General features: G+C 35.9%; 1 protein-coding gene across 1 annotated transcript in view; it reads right to left on the minus strand.

Moving 5' to 3' along the window:
- Window positions 1–4,210: 4,210 nt before the first annotated feature.
- Window positions 4,211–16,431, minus strand: part of LOC110266902 (receptor-like protein EIX2) — a 47,228-nt gene continuing 35,007 nt past the window's right edge. Inside the window, exon 2 of the mRNA XM_021111957.1 lies at window positions 4,211–4,325. Coding sequence (XP_020967616.1) covers window positions 4,211–4,325 — 115 coding nt within the window. The remainder of the gene's footprint in view (window positions 4,326–16,431) is intronic.

Genomic DNA, 16,431 nt, shown 5'->3' on the forward strand with positions numbered 1-16,431 from the left:
TTTGATTGGTTTTATAAAAAAACAAATATTAAAAAGCCTCTTTTAATTTAACTTATAAAAATATTTGTTTAGTTAATTTTTAAAAGATAAAAATAATTTTTTAAGATTAATTTTTATAGGACTTTTTTTTTATATTCTCGAAGATGAAAATATGGGGTATTGGACGAGAAGGTGGTGGGGTCACTTTTCTTGCCCATTGCGAGATATTAGTTGCTTTTTTTAATTATTGAAAAGCATCTCGTATCAAGCGAGATTAGTTTTTTATTTTTTATTTTTAGATAAAGTATATTTTTTGTCCTTAAAATTTTCGAAAAATTTTAAAAATACCTCTAACATTTAATTTGATTCATTTTTGTCTCTAACATTTGCAATAAGTTTCAATTTTACTGTTACTATCAATTTCTTAACAGCCAATGTTGGGTCAAATATTTTTTACCAATTTACCCTCTTTTATATACATCATCATTCATGACAGTAGGCGAGTAGCTTTTCTTTCTTTCTTTCTTTTATCCCTCACCCCCATCAAGACACCCCACTTCTCCATCCTGCCCGTCTCTTCTCTCTCTTCCTCCACTTCCTCTGATGTCTTCTCTCCTCCTCTATCTCTCCATGTCTTTGCAACTTCTATTAATCATCTTCTTTTATCACAGCCACCTCCTCCTCTAGCATGTGCACTATATGCGAAACTTCATCATTCTTTCTTTTTCACGTAAGTTCGATTTGTTCATTCCTTTGATCACTTTCTATCTTTCTCTATTTAATTATTATTGTTGATTTGTGTGTATGTGTGATAGTGATGATAGATTTAGGATTTGTATTGGTTGGAATTGTGATGAGGTGAAAAGAATGGACAAAGACGATGGTGACGGTGGAGGTGAAAATGCAGTGGCAAAGGTGGATGAGGAGGTGTCAGAGATTTAGGGAGGTAAAGGGTGGGATACGAAGCAGAAGGGATGGGTGGTTGTTAAGTGGGGTGGGATCCAATGAAATTAATGATGATGTTGATAATGATAGTAGCGGTTTCCGTAAGTGAGGTGTGATAGTAGTTGGGTTATGGTGGTGGGTTAGGGGCAATGACCAGGAAGGTGGTAATGGAATAAGAAAAGAAAGTTTAGTAAAATTATTGTTTTTGATGATGTTGGTGGTGGTGGTTGTAGGTGAAGGAAAATGGTGGGGCTGTCACCGTGGGATAAAAAATGGTGGTTTGTTGAAGGTTAATGGAGAGAGATGACGATGATGATGATGTGATGTAGATGGAGATGTTGTAATAAGGGTAAAGTTGGTAAAATGAATTTTGACCTAACTTTGACTGTTAGAAATTTAACTAAAAGGACAAAATTGAAATTTATTTCAAACGTTAGGGATAAAATTGAATCAAATTAAACATTAAGAGTTTTTAAAATTTTTCAAAAATTTTAAGGACAAAAAATATGTGTTACCCTTTATTTTTTAAATGTTGAAACTGTAACTCGCTAATAGCGAAAAGATAATTTTCTTTTTTTTTAGTTTTAAAAATTCATAACGTCGTCAACGAAAAAGAATTTTGATTTTTTCTTTTAAATAGAAAACACTATTGAAAAGAGATAATATGATATTTTTAGACACTCGTATAGTGTAAAAAGCTCCCTTTACCAAATTGAATTGACCAAGTGAATCTTTCCTTTCATGCGAAATATTAATAATTTAATATTATTTCAAACAAAATTTTACTGTTTTATGAAGAAAATAATTAAAAAATTAGTTTTTATTTCTATATAAATAAGTTAATCTCGCAGAAACAAACCACACATTTATTCGCTTTCTTCTACTTCTCTGTTATTGTGATTTCTCTTAAAGTTTCAGAATGCAAGAGTATTAAATTTGAGAAAAAAATTTTAAAAGCAATGGAAGCTAATGTGTGTTGTTAGTATATTTTGATGGTAAGATTATACCATATACAAATGAGGGCATAAAATTTATTTGTGCAAGTACAGCATCTTTTATTATTCCTTGCACGATGTCGTTTGTAGAGCTACAAATTGTATTATGCCAACACATATACGGTGATTTTTCAAAGAGAGTCAGTAGTATTTTATACAGGCAACACGTGCTAGTTTTTGATGGTGTAATACAGTTTCAAGTAACAAATGTGACAGATGAAGCCATCATTCTAGATATGTTAATGATCTATCGACAGAATCAAGTTCATGTGTCGATGATCAAGTTGTATGTTAAATTCGAAGAGTTAGATATTAGTCACGAAGTAGACGAATCCTTCATAAATGAAGGGGACAACACAGACTGGGAAGAAGAAAACAACACTGAAAATGAAGAAGAATTCTTAACCAATAATAACATGTTGGGAGGATACGACAAAAAAATGAAACTATAGACACGGAAGTTCAGACTGTAATAAATACGGTAACAAGACAACATCCCTTTGGTGTACCATCTTTCATGTGTGCTTTGGATTTCGAAGCTATGAACATACCAGAATTTTCTGAGTTGGCAAACTAAGATATGTCATCGTATTATTTTTTGTCATGACAATTTTACTCTCAATTTTCAAAATACGATTATACGTTTTAATTTTAGATGTTAGATTATTTAAAATATATTTGTTGAAAGTAAATCTTTTATGGATTTTGTTAGGGTACCAGATAATTACAACTAGATATACTTTAATAGAACTTAAAATTGGTATTCGTTGTATACAGATGTTCTTTCTGTGCAAGATGGTAAGTTTGCTATTGAAATAGAGTTCAGTTCTAGAAAATTTGTAGTCATAGCAATTAGGAATTACACCATTTCTAAGGGATTCGATTACAAGGTATTTGAGTATGAACCTTTGACATTTTATACAAAATGCCTACAATATGGTAGATGTTGTGATTGGCTTATTCAGGCTAATTTGATTCAAGAAAATACTCTTGAGAAATTAGAGGATACAATAGAAGTCATACTTGTACTATGGGTACAATTTTTCAAAGACCATTTGAAGTTGGATTCTGACACAATTGCGGATGCTATAAGACCTCTAGTTGAAGCCGACTCATCTATTAAGGCCCGAGTCGTCATTGCAGATATTCAATCAAAATTCAACTATATGATAAGCTATCGTAAAGTGTGGTTGGCAAAGCAAAAGTTGATTGCAAAATTTTTGGTGATTGGGAAGCCTCGTATGAGTGTTTGCCAACATGGTGTATGGCAATGTGTGCTCAAAATCTAGGTTTTTTGGTTCAGGTTGATACTATTCCAACATATTGTGGATCTGAAGTGGAGAAAGGTGTAAAGATAATGCGCCGAGTATTTTGGAGCTTCCATCTATGCATTACAGCGTTTCGACATTGTAAACCACTCATGCAAGTTGATGGCACACATCTGTATAGACGATACAGGGGAGCTCTTTTGGTTGCCGTGTCTCAAGATGGGAACCAAAATATTGTACCACTTACTTTTGCCATCATTGAAAGAGAGACCGTTTATACATGGCACTTTTTCCTCGATAATCTACAGAGGAATGACGTGAGGAAGAATGGTGTGGGTATTATTTCTGATCGACACAACTCTATTAGTCCAGCAATTGCTAGAGTAATTGTGCGTGGAGTCTTCCTAGGGAATTACATCTATTCTGTGTTAGGCATATTGCATCAAACTTTCTACGACGATTCAAGGCACCTTACTTACAGAAACTCATCATAAATATGGGTAAAACATGTTCTTTATATACTATTGATCTTTGTTTATTATAAATTTTTTTATAAAGTAATGATTGGTGTCATAACGAATTTTTCTGTATGATATTCTAAGACAAAGCAACAATACAACGAGCAGTACTAGCGATTGCGAGAGTGAGGAGATGCATATACTCAATGGTGTGACAATATCGATCATCAGCAGTAAGGGATGGTTTTTTTATTAAGGGCATCACTTGGGTTATATGACAACCAATCTGTTCGAGTGCATAAACTATATGTTGAAAGGTGTGTGTAACCTCCCTATCACGGTATTGGTCAGAGCAACCTTTTACTATTTGAATGAGCTATTTACTCGGAAGAGCGCCGAGGCTCAAAAGCGATCACTGCTGGACATGCCTTCTTAGAATTCGCCACTGCGAAGCTACATGCAAATTTACAAGCATCGGGGAACTTACAAGTGCATTGGTTTGATAGACAAAACAAAGTATTTGAGGTTTATGAGATTCCTAGTGGTGCTGAATATACCGTTGACCTCAGGCGCAGAGTTTGCGGTTGTGGTAACTTCCAGATGACTTGACTTCTATGTCGCCACATTTTTGCGTCTTGTGCCAACCAGTGTCTCGATTGGCGAACTTACGTTCATGATGTCTACATGATGGATGAAATTCGCAGAGTTTACCAACACGAGTTTATACCAGTAAGGGATCCAAGCACATGACCAGCTGACACTGGATCACAATTAATCCCTAATCTTACACTCAGGTGATGAGGTAAAGGTATACTGAAATTAAATTGATATTTGAGTAAAATGGATGCTTGCCAGATGTGTGGTCCACGATGATGCAACTTTGTGGGGGCTAGGGCCATAGCTATAGTCAATGCTCTCATTGTGCCGGGTCAAGTTCAAGTGGTGGAAGTCCTGCTCCATAGTTATGTTGTGGTTGAATAAAAATCAATATATTCATTTAGTAAATATTTATATGATTAATTCAAATGTTAAGTTTGTCTTTGATATAATGTTGTGGTTGTGGTTAGACTATTGTTGTTGCAAAATGTTGACATTAAGTTATTGGTTGCTGTAGTTTTTTGGTTAAAACTTCTTAGAGAATATGTTCTGTTGTAGTAAGGTGATAAAAAAAATGTAACAAAATGTAAGAAAATAAAATCGAACGGTTAACTATGAAAAGTTACATCGCATAATTGGTGCACAAAATCGTGATTGTTCATTCCTTGGTAACGGCGCCAAAAACTTAATACGCACGTTCATAATCTTAGTTCTTTTTCACAACTTCGCACAACTAACCAACAAGTGCACTGGGTCGTCCAAGTAATAAACCTTACGCGAGTAAGGGTCGATCCCACAGAGATTGTCGGCTTGAAGCAAGCTATGGTCATCTTGCAAATCTCAGTCAGGCGGATTCAAATGGTTATGGAGATTTGATAATTAAAATATAATTAATATATAAAATATGATAGAAATACTTATGTAATTCGTTGGTGGGAATTTCAGATAAGCGTATGGAGTTGCTTTTGTTCCTTCTGACCCTCTGCTTTCCTACTGCTTTCATCCAATCATTCATACTCCTTTCCATGGCAAGCTGTACGTTGAGCATCGCCGTTGTCAATGGCTACATCCCGTCCTCTCAGTGAAAATGGTCCAAATGCACTGTCACCGCACGGCTAATCATCTGTCGGTTCTCGATCATGCTGGAATAGGATCCAGTGATCCTTTTGCGTCTGTCACTACGCCCAGCACTCGCGAGTTTGAAGCTCGTCACAGCCATCCCTTCCCAGATCCTACTCGGAATACCACAGACAAGGTTTAGACTTTCCGGATCTCAAGAATGGCCACCAATAATTCTAGCCTATACCACGAAGACTCTGATCGTAAATCAGGAGGCTAAGAGATATGCATTCAAGCTTGCTTTCATGTAGAACGGAAGTGTTTGTCAGGCACGCGTTCATAAGTGAGAATGGTGATGAGCGTCACATAATCATCACATTCATCATGTTCTTGTGTGTGAATGAATATCTTAGAGAAGAAATAGGCTTGAGTTGAATAGAAAAATAATAGTACTTTGCATTAATTCATGAGGAACAGCAGAGCTCCACACCTTAATCTATGGTGTGTAGAAACTCTACCGTTGAAAATACATAAGAACAAGGTCTAGGCATGGCCGAATGGCCAGCCTCCCCAAATAGCATATGAATTCGAAAATAGGGAAAAATACTGATCCCAGATCAAGGATGATCAAAAGATGTAAAATAAATCACTAAAATTAGTTTTTATACTAAACTAGTAGCTAGGGTTACATAAGATAAGTAAATGATGTAAAAATCCACTTCCGGGCCCACTTGGTGTGTGCTTGGGTTGAGCATTGAGCTTTCATGTATAGAGACTCTTTCTGGAGATAAACGCCAGGTTGTAGCATGTTACTGGCGTTTAACTCTGCTTTGCAACTTGTTTCTGGCGTTTAACGCCAGAATAGGGCTGAAAGCTGGCGTTAAACGCCAGTTTGCGTCATCTAAACTTGGGCAAAGTATGGACTATTATATATTTCTGGAAAGCCCTGGATGTCTACTTTCCAACGCAATTAAGAGCGCACCAATTGAGTTTCTGTAGCTCCAGAAAATGTATTTCGAGTGCAGGGAGGTCAGAATCCAACAGCATCTGCAGTCCTTCTTCAGCCTCTGAATTAGATTTTTGCTCAAGTCCCCCAATTTCAGCCAGAAAATACCTGAAATCACAGAAAAACACACAAACTCATAGTAAAGTCCAGAAATGTGATTTTTATTTAAAAACTAACTAAATCATACTGAAAACTATGTAAAAACAATGCCAAAAAGCGTATAAATTATCCGCTCATCACACACCAAACTTAAATTGTTGCTTGTCCCCAAGCAACTGAAAATCAAATAGGATAAAAAGAAGAGAATATACTATAAATTCTAAAATATCAATAAAACTTAGCTCTAATTAAATGAACGGGACTAGTAGCTTTTTGCCTCTGAACAGTTTTGCCATCTCACTTTATCCCTTGCAGTTCAGAATAATTGGCATCTATAGGAACTCAGAATTCAGATAGTGTTATTGATTCTCCTAGTTCAGTATGTTGATTCTTGAACACAGCTACTTTATGAGTCTTGGCCGTGGCCCTAAGCACTTTATTTTTCAGTATTACCACCGGATACATAAATGCCACAGACACATAACTGTGTGAACCTTTTCAAATTGTGACTCAGCTTTGCTAAAGCCCCCAATTAGAGGTGTCCAGGTGGTGCGGTAATTTACAACCACACTTACTAACCAGCAAGTGCACCGGGTCGTACCAAGTAATACCTTACGTGAGTAAGGGTCGATCCCACGAGGATTGATGGATTAAGCAACAATAGCGTTTGATAGGCTTAGTTAGAAAAACAGAAAAGAGTATTTGAATATTCAATCGTGCAGAAAATAAAATAGTAAAATAAATAAGTTGGGAATAAAATATGGAGAAGGCAGTTAAGGTTTCAGAGTTATCTATTTTCCCGGATTAATTTTTCTTACTAACTATTTTAATCATGTAGGATTTAATTTATGGCAAACTATATGTGACTAGACCCTAATTCCTTAGACCTTCCTAGTCTCCTCTAAAATTCATCAACAGCCAATTCCTTGGTCAATTAATTCCAATTAGAGGGTGATAATCAAATTTCAGTTTATATGCCACAAAAACTCTAATTACCCAAAAATAAAAGGATTATATGTCACGTATCCCGTTAAGTCCAAATAATTAAAATTTAGGAGAATATGTTTTCAAGCTGTTGTTCAAGTAAAGAGCTTTTCCAAGTTTTACAGGAACTCAAATAGAAAGAGGGTCATACTTCCGTTCCACCCAAATTTATAAAATAAAGAGCGAAAACAATTCTTAAATTATAAATCCATACATAAATTAAAATAGAAAAAGCAATAAAATTAATCCATAGACAGAGCTCCTAACCTTAACAGTGGAGGTTTAGTTGCTCATAGAAAAGAGAGAAAATTAGGATTGTCAATTATGTTCCCCTGATGGGATGAGGTGGAATCTCCCCCGGACCTCCCCAAAGGAAGGAAAGCTTCCTCCTTTTATAACTAATCATAATAAATTTAAAATCTAATATCTAAAACTAAAAATTAAAATAATATCTTTTCCTAGAATTAAAATTTGAATTTAAATTTGAATTAATTTAAATAATCAAATCTTCAATGGATGGATGGGGACCACTTGAATTGTCCATGCTGCAGCTTCTAATCTGTGTTTTCTGGGCTAGAAACTGGGTCAAAATAGCCCAGAAATCGCCCCCAGCGTTTTTCTGCACGTGGCGCATGTGACGCGTCCGCGTCGTCCATGCGTCCGCGTCGTCCACGCGTTCGCGTCATTTGTGCAGATTTCAGTCCACGCATTCACGTCAGGCACACGATCGCGTCATTGTGATCTCCTCCATTCCGCACGGTCGCGTGAGCCATGCGTCCGCATCGGTATTCGCTGGTCATCTCCTTGGTTTCTTCTCTTTCTCTGCAGAAACTTCATCAAATCCATCCGAATGCTACCTAAAATAAATAAAATTGCACAAAACTCAAAATAGCATCCATAGTGGCTAAAATATAATTAATTCTTAATTAAACTCAACAAATTAGATGCAAATTCACTAGAAAAAGATAGGAAAGATGCTCACGCATCACAACACCAAACTTAAACTGTTGCTTGTCCTCAAGCAACCAAAACTAATATAAGCTTAGGATGTGAATTTACATGAGAATGAGAGTTCGATTAAGCCCATGTCTTCTCTTATAGTGGGGTTTACAACTGCAATCCTGAACAGTTTTGGCATCTCACTTTATCCTTTGAAGTTCAGAATGATTGGCATCCATAGGAACTCATAATTCAGATAGTGTTATTGATTCTCCTAGTTCAGTATGTTGATTCTTGAACACAGCTTCTTTATGAGTCTTGGCCATGACCCTAAGTATTTTGTTTTCCAGTATTACCACCGGATACATAAATGCCACAGACATATAACTGGATGAACCTTTTCAGATTGTGACTCAGCTTTGCTGGAGTCCCCAGTTAGAGGTGCCCAGAGTTCTTAAGCACACTCTTTTTACTTTGGATCACAACTTTAACCGCTCAGTCTCAAGCTTTTCACTTGACACCTTCACGCCACAAGTACATAGTTAGGGACAGCTTGATTTAGCCGCTTAGGCCAGGGTTTTATTCCTTAGGGCCCTCCTATCCATTAATGCTCAAAGCCTTGGATCTTTTTTACCCTTTCCTTTTAGTTTAAAGGGTTATTGGCTTTTTCTGCTAGCTTTTTATTTTATTTTATTTTATTTTATTTTATTTTATTTTATTTTTTTCTTTTTTTTCGCAAGCTTTGTGTTTTTCACTGCTTTTTCTTGCTTCAAGAATCAATTTTATGATTTTTTATATTATCAATAACATTTCTCTTTTTCATCATTCTTTCAAGAGCCAATAATTTTTAACATTCATAAACTTCACTATAAAAAATATGCACTGTTCAAGCATGTATTCAGAGTCAGAAAATACCACCACATTTAAGTAAATAAGACAACTCTAAAAATTAAACCCAAATTCTCATGCACTACATCACTTCTTTTTCTTTTCTTTTTAGGTTCAAGTTCAGTGAGTGGTACATGAAACATCTTTTTAGCATTAAAGTAATTAAAAGAAAACTAAACTAGTCCTAGGATTCTAACTAATAAAGGATCATGCAACAAACAAAGAAAAATAGCAGAAAATCGGAACATAACATAGACAAAGAGGGGAGGAGTAAAAAAATGAAAGGAACTCAACCACCTTAGTTATCCTAGCAATCATTTATTCTTCAGGTTGTGCTCCTCAGTGAAGATGATTCGCCTCCCTTTTGGTGCCATAGGAATAAACAGAAAACCCTTAAGTGAAGTGTCAACACCAAACTTAAAGGTTTGCTTGTCCTCAAGCAAATAAAAACTGAAAATAGAAGAGACAAATGTTAAAATGAAAGAAAAAAATAAAAGGATAAGAGAATAAGAGAGAATTAGGATTGGAAGAGAGAGAGAAGAAAACTGGGCGGCGCAAGCGACGCGTTCGTGTCAATGACGCGATCACGTGCGTCGCGCATTCTTCATAATGACGCGTTAGCGTCAGGCACGCAATCGCGTGGATGGCCATATGTGTAACTGACGCGAACGCATCAATCACGCGTCCGCGTGACCAAATTTGTGCGTTTAGCACACTTCTTGCCCCAAGCTGGCACAACTGTCTGCCCAAAATGCTCTGTTACGTCGAATTTGCAGGTCATGCGATCGCGTCGGTGACGCGACCGCGTGAATGACGAAAATCACAAACGACACGAACGCGTGGGCCACGCGTCCGCGTGGGCTTGTTTGTGCGAAAAACTTCATTCTGGCGCCACTCCCGCGCAACTCTCTATAACTTTTTATTTTTCTTGCACCCCTAGATGACGATGACGCGTACGCGTCAGCGACGCTTTCGCGTCGGGTGTTTTTTTTTTTATATTTTTTTAGCTTTTTTTTTAGTTTGAGGTGTTCGGTTCCTGTGATAAAATAGCTGCATGATCAGAAAATTAGTAAGAACTTAATAAAAATCAACTAAGTAAGAAAACTACTATTACGAAAAACAACTAAGAATGAAAAAGAACGATCATACCACGGTGGGTTGTCTCCCACCAAGCACTTTTAATTAACGTCCTTAAGTTGGACATGTTGTGAATTTTTGCAACTTGTTTTTTTTTTTTTTTTTGTTACAAAATATTACTATATTTTGTAACAAAACACCATCTCATTACAAAAACTAAGATTTTTTGTAACAAAATAAAACAGGTTGTTACAAAAATATTATCATGTTTTGTAACAACTTGTTTCCTTTGTTACAAAATATTATCCTTTTGTAACAATTTTAAATTTGATACAAATTTTTTGTTACAAATGTTCCATTTTCTTGTAGTGTTGTCATGGTGGCTTGTGCTTGTACTGATCCAGGAATCTCCACCAATGTTTGTAATTCTAATGGCTACCGGGATCCCAAACTAGGCGCATAAAGCCTTTGAGCAAGTTGAAGCAAGTGACAAGGCCCTAAGAGTGTTGATTGTGGGAATGAATTTCAGGGTCCCAAACCTTGCTTTTACACCCGTCTTCTTGTGGATTACCATTGTTCCCACCGGGTGGCAAGCGATCTGAATTCTCACAGAGACATCCAAACAACCTTCTAGACCCATTCAGATTAGCTCTACACCAATTCTTGCACTTCAATTCGGAGCATGCAACCATATTGAACCTTGCTTGACAACTCTTACCACTAACCATCTTCCTCTTACTCTTAATGCCACAAAGAGCTCTAAGTTGACCATCCATCTCCAGTAGCCCATATTCAAGTGGGAAAGTAAGGATTAAGGATAGGAATTTTACCCACTTGAATGTTGTATTGGATGGTGATGGCTTTGGAAGAGGTCTTACAAGCTCTACTCCCTTGTGTTCTACTTTGAATTCTACCACCTCCTTGCAAGCTTCCTCAATTTCAACATCTTCTTCTTGGTAGCTTTCTTTTAATTCAATCTCTTCTTCATTGCTTACCAAGGGTATGGGAGGTTGTGTATCTTCCTCCTTTGTGGGTGCATCTTCCTCCTTTATTTTTGCATCTTCCTCTTCTTCCATGTGTGAGAATGGAAAGTTCTCTAATGCACTGGAGTATAAACTCCTTTGATTGGTTTCCTTACTTTCTTCCATAGGATCTTGCATTGTATCTTTTGGGAAGGAATTTGCTTGTTCCTCTTCCTGGTACTTGATAATCGACTGCATATGCTTCTCTATATTTTTGACACTTGTCTTTATATCATGTAAGTATTCTTTCATGAGAAGCTCAAGATCTGATGGTATTTGAGATGAATAAGAAGGAGGTGATGGTTCTTGATAAGTGTAAAAAGAGGATGGTTCTTGGTATGGATAGGAAGATGGTGGCTCTTGATATGGGTAGAAAGATGATGGTTCATGATACGGATAGAGAGGTGGTGTTCTTGATATGAATATGGAGGTGGTGGCTCTTGATAGTTGGAACATGGAGCACTGAGGTTTCTTTGGTTTTGACCTTGCCAACCAAAATTTGGGTAGTTTCTCTATTCATAAGGATATGAATCACTACTCGGGTGTGAGTAGTAACCCATATAATCTCTCTCCATTATTTTTTCTTAGCACAACACACCAAAAAGAATTAAACGCACCATGTGGTAAACAGGAAAGCAAAGAAAAAAAAAGAACAAAATTCTAAAAATTAAAATAAGAAGAATCAAAATAAAATTAACTAGGAGACACCAAACTTAATTTTAGAAATAAAAAAAATTATTAGTATTAAATTATTATTAAATAATTTTTTTTTTGAAAATTAAAGATAAAAATAAAACAAAACTAATAAAAAAAATTAATGGAAGAAAAAAAACGAAAATAAAAATAAAATGAAAATAAAATAAAAAAAAAAGATAAAATAAAAATAAAATTAAAAACGGACAAAACAAAAAAAACAAAAAAATAAAAATAGAATGAAACAGTAAGGGAGCAAACGGAAAAAAAAACAAGGAAAATTAAATTTATTTATTTATTTTTTTTTTTTTTAATAATAAAAGAAAAAAAATTAAAGAGAACGAAGCAGGCGGGATTGCTAACGCGAAACAAAGGAAAAAAAATTTTTTTCGAAAAATAATAAAATAGTTTTCTTTCTCCGACAACGGCGCCAAAAACTTGGTGTGGTATTTGTAACCCACTTCTACATCAATCAGAGCTCTTCCAGTGGCTAGGAATGGTCTTCCTAGAATTATAGAGGCATTCTCATCCTCCCCTGTATCAAGAATCACAAAATCTGCTGGGAGGAAGAACTTACCCACTTTGACCAAGATATTCTCCACTAATCCGTATGCAGGCTTCATAGATTTGTCCGCCATCTGTAATGCTATCTTTGTGGGTTGTGCCTCTTGGATCTGCAGCTTCTTCATCACAGACAATGGCATTAAATTGATGCTTGCTCCCAGATCACATAACGCCTTCTCAAAGGTTGTACTCCCGATGGTGCATGGAATTTGAAAGCTCCCTGGATCTGGCATCTTCTTTGGTAAGTTATTCTGAATGATGGCACTGCATTCTTTAGTCAGGACCACTGTCTCATTTCCCTTTAAAGGCTTCTTCTTTGACAACAGCTCCTTCATGAACTTGGCATAGAGGGGCATTTGTTCCAAAACCTCAACAAAAGGAATATTGATTTGTAACTTTCTAAAGACTTCCAAGAACTTTGAAAACTGTTTGTCCTTGGTCTCCTTTTGAAGTCTCTGAGGATATGGCATTTTAGGCTTGTACTCAGGAGCCTTTGGCAATGTAGGATAAGTGTCAAGAGAGTCTGGGAATGGGTTGTCTGCACGCTTTGGAGGGGTGTGCTCCACTTCTCCCTTCTTCTCCTCTGGAGCTTCCTTTTCAACTAGCTCTTCATTGGCCTTGGTCTCAGAGCCAGCTACTTTACCACTTCTCAATTGAATAGCCTTGCAATCTTCTCCTGGGTTCACCACTATATCCTCTTGAAATGTACTTGCAGACCTCTCAAGTATTTGCTTGCTCATTTGGCCCACTAGCACCTCTAAGTTTCTAATAGATGCTCTGGTTTCCTGTATAACTTGTGCTTCCGTACTTGTCACTTGTTCACTTATTACAGTGATAGCCTTGCATTCCTCTCTTGGATTTGGAATTGTGTTACTAGGAAGGCTATTAGTGGTCCTCTGATCAATTTCATTAACCTTTGTGGCTAATTGACCCATTTGAATCTCCAGGTTCTTGATGGATGCTCTGGTTTCCTGTCTAAAACCTGTCAATATTGCTTCCAAATCATTGTTCTGCTGGAAACCGCCCTGAGAACTATTGTTGAAGTTCTGAGGTCTCTGAGGTTGGTCCCTCCACCCAAAGTTTGGGTGATTTCTCCATCCCTGGTTGTATGTCTTAGAATTTGGATCATTGTTGGGATTCCTAGGGCCACTCCCCATGTAATTCACCTGTTCATAAGAAGGTTGAGCATAATCATGATTATCATTTTGAACAAAATTACCTGCCATGTCATAGGAGATTTCTTGGGGTGGATTTTGAGTGTTGATAGCTGAGACTTGCATGCCACCCATCTGTTGAGTAAGTAGATTTATCTGCTGAGACATAAGCTTGTTCTGAGCAAGAAGAGCATTAACAGCTTCCACTTCCAACATGCCTCTCTTCTGAGGGGTCTCAGAGTTCACAGGATTCCTGTTAGATGAGTATAAATATTGGTTGCTTGCAACCAATTCAATAAGCTCAATAGTCTCCTCTGGTGTTTTCTTCTTGTGCAGTGAACCGCCTGCAGAAGTGTCTAGGCTCATCTTTGACATCTCACCCAAACCTTCATAAAAGATATCTAGTTGGGTCCATTTGGAGAACATGTCCGGAGGGCTGCCTAGTCAGTAGCTTGTATCTCTCCCAAACTTCATAAAGAGTTTCACTCTCCTTCTGCCTGAAGGTCTGAACCTCCAACCTAAGCTTGGTCAGCTTCTTTGGTGGAAAAAATTTAGTGAGAAACTCCGTAACAACCTTTTCCCAAGTATTCAGGCTCTCCTTTGGTTGGGAATCTAGCCATAGCTTTGCTTTATCCCTCACAGCAAACAGGAAAAGCATGAGTCTGTACACCTCTGGATTCATTCCATTTGTCTTCACAGTATCACATATCTGCAGAAAATCAGATATGAACTGATTTGGATCTTCATGAGGAAGTCCATGATACTGGCAATTTTGTTGCACCAAGATGACAAATTGTGGCTTCAACTCAAAGTTGTTTGCATTTATAGGAGGCACCACAATACTTTTTCCATAAAGATCCGCAGTAGGGGCAGAATAAGAGCCAAGCACTCTCCTCTGTTGATCATCCCCATTCGGATTTACCACATTGGCATTAGCATTATTATTTGCCATAGTGGATTCTGCAGCCTTGCAAAGTCTTGCTTGTTGTAAACGTTGCCTGAAAGTTCTTTCATGTTCAGGATCAAAGTCTAAGAGATGTTCTTTGTCTCTATTCCTGCGCATACAGAAGCAGAAAACAAAAAAAAATGAAACTCTCTACGTCAGAGTACAGAGAAGTCCCTGTGAGGTAACCTGTGTAAAATAAAATAAAAATACTAAATACATAAAAAAATTCAAAAATTTAAAATAAAAATAAACAGAAAAATTAAAATAAAATCAACTGGGTAACACCAAACTCAATTTCAGAAATTAAAGAAAAAAATTATTAATACTAAAATAATTTTTTTATTATTATTTTATTTTTATTTTTTATTTATTTATTTATTTATTTATTTATTTATTTATTTTTTATTTTTTTTAATTTAAAGATAAAAATAAAACTAATAAAATATAGAAAGAGAAAATAAAATAATGAAAGTAAACAAAAACAAAAATAAAAGAAAGTAAAAAAAGAAAGAAATTAAAATAAAAATGAAATAATAAAATATAAAAATAAAAAAAATAAAAACGAACTAAACAAAAAAAAAGAAAGAAGGATCAAAGCAAAAGGACGTCAAGGAAACAGGGGGGGTTGAACGAACTGTACGGGAAATAAAATAAAAATTAATAATAATAAAATAGAACTAATTAAAATTAAAACGCCTAATTTAAGCGATCAAACAACTAATAGTTGTTAATCATAGTTAATCCCCGGCAATGGCGTCAAAAACTTGGTGCGGTAATTTACAACCACACTTATTAACCGGCAAGTACACCGGGTCGTACCAAGTAATACCTTACGTGAGTAAGGGTCGATCCCACGAGGATTGATGGATTAAGCAACAATAGCGTTTGATAGGCTTAGTTAGACAAACAGAAAAGAGTATTTGAATATTCAATCGTGCAGAAAATAAAATAGTAAAATAAATAAGTTGGGAATAAAATATGGAGAAGGCAGTTAAGGTTTTAAAGTTATCTATTTTCCCGGATTAATTTTTCTTACTAACTATTTTAATCATGTAGGATTTAATTGATGGCAAACTATATGTGACTAGACCCTAATTCCTTAGACCTTCCTAGTCTCTTCTAAAATTCATCAACAGCCAATTCCTTGGTCAATTAATTCCAATTAGAGGGTGATAATCAAATTCCAGTTTATATGCCACAAAAACTCTAATTACCCAAAAATAAAAGGATTATATGTCACGTATCCCATTAAGTCCAAATAATTAAAATTTAGGAGAATATGTTTTCAAGCTGTTGTTCAAGTAAAGAGCTTTTCCAAGTTTTACAGGAACTCAAATAGAAAGAGGGTCATACTTCCGTTCAACCCAAATTTATAAAATAAAGAGCGAAAACAATTCTTAGATTATAAATCCATACATGAATTAAAATAGAAAAAGTAATAAAATTAATCCATAGACAAAGCTCCTAACCTTAACAGTGGAGGTTTAGTTGCTCATAGAAAACAGAGAAAATTAGGATTGTCAATTATGTTCCCCTGATAGGATGAGGTGGAATCTCCCCCGGACCTCCCCAAAGGAAGGAAAGCTTCCTCCTTTTATAACTAATCATAATAAATTTAAAATCTAATATCTAAAACTAAAAATTAAAATAATATCTTTTCCTAGAATTAAAATTTGAATTTAAATTTGAATTAATTTAAATAATCAAATCTTCAATGGATGGATGGGGACCACTTGAATTGTCCATGCTGCAGCTTCT

Source organism: Arachis ipaensis, chromosome B9, assembly GCF_059453495.1.
Source record: "Arachis ipaensis isolate K30076 ecotype BB chromosome B9, ASM5945349v1, whole genome shotgun sequence".
Taxonomy (NCBI): domain Eukaryota; kingdom Viridiplantae; phylum Streptophyta; class Magnoliopsida; order Fabales; family Fabaceae; genus Arachis; species Arachis ipaensis.